At 35.2% G+C, this 3,700-nt stretch overlaps 1 protein-coding gene across 1 annotated transcript; it reads right to left on the bottom strand.

Moving 5' to 3' along the window:
* Positions 1–1,021: 1,021 nt before the first annotated feature.
* On the bottom strand, positions 1,022–3,367 carry LOC105768253 (protein translation factor SUI1 homolog 2). The gene is made up of 5 exons (XM_012588079.2): positions 3,186–3,367; positions 1,960–2,019; positions 1,673–1,878; positions 1,529–1,582; positions 1,022–1,284 (listed from the first exon to the last, which is right to left on the bottom strand). The coding sequence occupies exons 2-5, from the start codon at positions 1,994–1,996 to the stop codon at positions 1,240–1,242; spliced, it is 342 nt and encodes a 113-aa protein (XP_012443533.1). The 5' UTR covers positions 1,997–2,019; positions 3,186–3,367; the 3' UTR covers positions 1,022–1,239.
* Between the last annotated feature and the right edge of the window lie 333 nt (positions 3,368–3,700).

The following is a 3,700-nucleotide window of genomic DNA, read 5'->3' as shown; positions in this document are numbered from 1 at the left end:
TGGGCTACTAAAACTCTTTCATTTGTAGACAGGGTTCAACTTTTGCAGTCTGTTGTATTCAATTTGCAACGCTTTTGGTATAGATATTTTTACTCCCATCATTAGAAAAGTGACTCAATTGTGTTTTGCATTCCTTTGAAAGGGGGAAGAAGGATCGGCCAAGGGTGCTAGGGTGAATTGGAAGGGAATTTTGCTATCCTAAAGCTGAAGGTGGATCATGGATCAAGGATCTCCTTACTTGGAACAAAGCTTGTATGCTGAAGAATTTATGGGTTATTATGGCACAGGCATGTCCCTTGCATATTAAAAGAGGACTATGGGATGCTCAGATGAAGCAAGGATAAAGCCAAGCTTAGAAGAAGTTACTGAAGCTAAGGCGTTTGCTGCTGCAAATAGGAACTTCTCAAGTTATAAAGCTAATAAAGCATGGTTGATGTTTCAACAAGGTAGCATAGGGAAAATCAGCTATTCCCAGACATTCTTTACTCTTGGTTAGCCATCCTAAACAAGCTACCAACTAAAGATCGCTAATCTTCATGGAACCAGTAGGTTAATCCAACATGTATTCTTTGCAGGTCAGATGCAGGAACAAGAGACCATTTGTTCATAGGGTGTGTTCATGCAAAGCAATTGTGGAGTCTTATTATGCAAACTGGTGGCCAAAATCTTATGAACCATACATGGCATGGCGTGACTGAATGGGATGATTAAGCATGAGGGAAGCCATTCTTTTCACTTTTCAACTATATTAAGATTGGTTTGGATCTCTTAGATCTATGAGCTATGGCAAGAGAGGAATAAGAGTATTTATGGAACTAATCCTAGGCAGGTTGGGATGTTGTTTACTCGTATTAGATGGATGGTGCAAACTAGATTAGGTTTATTAGCATCACATAAATATCATATTCTTCAAAACTTTGCCTGCTTTCAATTCAAAAGAAATCACTCTCAAAAGCTCATACAACCAATCATTGAAACAATTTTAAGCTATAATAACAACATTTGTTTCAACTTTGAATCATAGAGAAACAAGCTCTTCATAGATTTCAAAATCATCCAACAGTACATAATCCAGTGAACTGGAAATCAAAAGAAATACGAGCGGCATATATCGCGATCAAAACAGCATAGAGATAATATAAAGGCATAGATATTATTATAGTATATCCAGACCGGGTAGTATATCCGGGTTTGAAACAAGGCACGCAGATTAGCAGAAAACTTTAAGCTTGCTGCAACTTAGAAACCATGGATTTTGATGTTTTCCTTCTTCACAATGCCAGCCTGGTCCAGAAAAACAAAAGACCGTAAAAATTAGGAACTGAAACACCACAATATATTGCTCCGACTCGTCATTTTCCTTCATGTCTAAAACCCGTCCAAGACATATGCGGAAATGGGCATAGTGATATGAAACTAAACATACTCATGCTAGACACACACCCATAGTCTCGTACCGACACTCACAACTTAGTCCGAGTTACTTTTTGCTTAACATCAACTAATTCCAAGAAGCAATAACAATTACCTGAACAAGGAAGGTGGAGACATTCTTACGCTGGTCACCTTGAAGTTGAATAACCTGAGTGTAAAACCAGAACATAACAAACTTAGACATCAGGTACGAATAACAGATATTATCCATAATCGTTTAAAAGGGTTATACACACACCTGCCCTAATTCTGGGTCCTGAACCACAGTGCCATTGCAGCAAAACTCCTTCTTGAGGTCTTTAAGTATCTTGTTGTAACTGAATTCTTTCTTCAACCCTTGGACAGTCGTCAGGCTTTTCCTACCGTTCCTTTGTTGAACACGGATATGAACATACTCCTTTGCACCAGCACCCGAGTCCTCAGCATTTGCATCAGCAAAGGGATCTACCACAACAAATACAAAAGGCAAGTTAAACCTGAAATTAGAACAATTATTAATAGTGCAATGTTAAGGTCGAAACATACCAAAGGCAGTAGGAACCTGGACGTCGAGATCAGACATGAAACTTTGTTTATCAAAGAGGCCTGAAAACAGCCCAAACATGTTAAGCAAAAGCAACATCGGATTTGACTTTATGTAACATATTATCATCAAGAACAAGAATTCATCATGTAAAATCGAAGAAACACTAATCAGGCAGCCTAAAAACCATTTCGCAACCAAAGCAAAATATGAACGATCAAAGAGGCATAGCAATAACCCGAATATGTTAAGCCAAACCCCATCAGATTCGACTTTATATAGCATATTGTTATTAAGAATAAGAATATTTTTTTCATTTAAAGGCAGCCTAAACACCATTGACAACCAAACCAAAACATGAACTTAGTTGATCAAAGAGGCCTAGCAACAACCCGAATATGTTAAGCCAAACCCCATCAGATTCGACTTTATATAGCATATTGTTATCAAGAATAAGATTAATTTTTCGTTTAAACCGAAGAAACAATAAATGAGGCAGCCTAAATACCATTGACAACCAAACCAAAACACAAACTTAGTTGATCAAAGAGGTCTAACAACAACCCAAACATGTTAAACCAAACCTGCATCGGATTCAAACTTCATATAACATATTACCAACAAGAATACAAATCATATTTCACCAAAATCGAAGAAACAAAAATCAAGCAACCTAGATACCATTTGGCAATCAAACCAAAGCGGGCATCCATTTCCTTCCGTCAACAAGTTAATTAGAACAAAAGCCTTACAAACTCATAAAATGCAAATTCAAACCATAGAAATATCTAATCATTGTAAAATCGAAACTATAGGCTAAATTGTGAACAAGCAAAGATTCAAACTTTCTAAAATAATTTAAATTAGTAATAAATAAATTACCGCAAAAACAGTTTCATTCCAGAAATCATTACAATTAATCACAAAATCAGATTATAGAATCAACTAACATTTAAAGACCAAAGATTCACTACATTTAAATTAAAATTTTCCAGTTTAACTTAACTAGGGAAAAAAAGTGATCTTGAATCTTAAATTTGTTCTTTTTCTTCAGGTAAAGGCATAGAAATTAAGGAAATAAAAGGAAATCTTGATCATATAGGCAAAACCCATTATCAGAAAAGTTTAAGATCAAACAAAAGCCAATTAAAACAAAAGCCAAAAAAAAAAAAAGTTTTAAAAAGAACATATAAAATAAAACTAGACAAGCTGTAGGGGAATGGTTTACCTTATCCAAGAATCCAAAGCTTTTTTAAAGAATTGAAGTTCGGATTATCAACGAAATGACAAAAAAATATTCCTCGGATAAAGTCTGGGAACAGTCGCTGTGCGTTACGGGGGGATGGCGGTGTAGGTTTTTTCTTTTATCTTTTTCTTGTTTGGGTGGCGAGGAAATTAAAGGGAAAGGCCTAGAAAATTATTTATTAATTAGAAATTTGTTATTTTTCTATTTTTCGGAGGTTGTACGCAACTTGAGGTGATGGGGGTGATTTACACTCGTGAGATTATGAATTTCCTATTGTACTCGCTAGAAATAGCTTGTGATGATTAAAGGAGGACACTTGGCAATGTATGAGTAAGCGTGCAAAACAACTGATATGGAAAATCTGAGGTATAATGTTGAAATTCGACTTTATTTTGACATAAAAGTTTGGAACTTTACAAAATAATATCACCAATATATTTGTATTAAAAGTCGGATTATATTTTATTTTTTTATTTAAAAAGTAGTTAAATTAGTCT

Source organism: Gossypium raimondii, chromosome 5 (assembly GCF_025698545.1).
Source record: "Gossypium raimondii isolate GPD5lz chromosome 5, ASM2569854v1, whole genome shotgun sequence".
Lineage (NCBI taxonomy): Eukaryota > Viridiplantae > Streptophyta > Magnoliopsida > Malvales > Malvaceae > Gossypium > Gossypium raimondii.
The sequence above is the reverse complement of the archived record's forward strand: the minus strand, read 5'-3'. Positions and strand labels throughout refer to the sequence as shown.

What these genes read in the sequence shown, in the direction of transcription:
- LOC105768253 (XM_012588079.2), bottom strand. Translation starts at nt 1,996, where the DNA reads ATGTCTGATCTCGACGTCCAGGTTCCTACTGCCTTTG. An exon ending in AGGACCCAGAATTAGGGCAG is followed by an intron (nt 1,583 to 1,672) that starts GTGTGTGTATAA and finishes TTTTACACTCAG; the next exon opens with GTTATTCAACTTCAAGGTGA. An exon ending in TCTCCACCTTCCTTGTTCAG is followed by an intron (nt 1,285 to 1,528) that starts GTAATTGTTATT and finishes TTTCTGGACCAG; the next exon opens with GCTGGCATTGTGAAGAAGGA.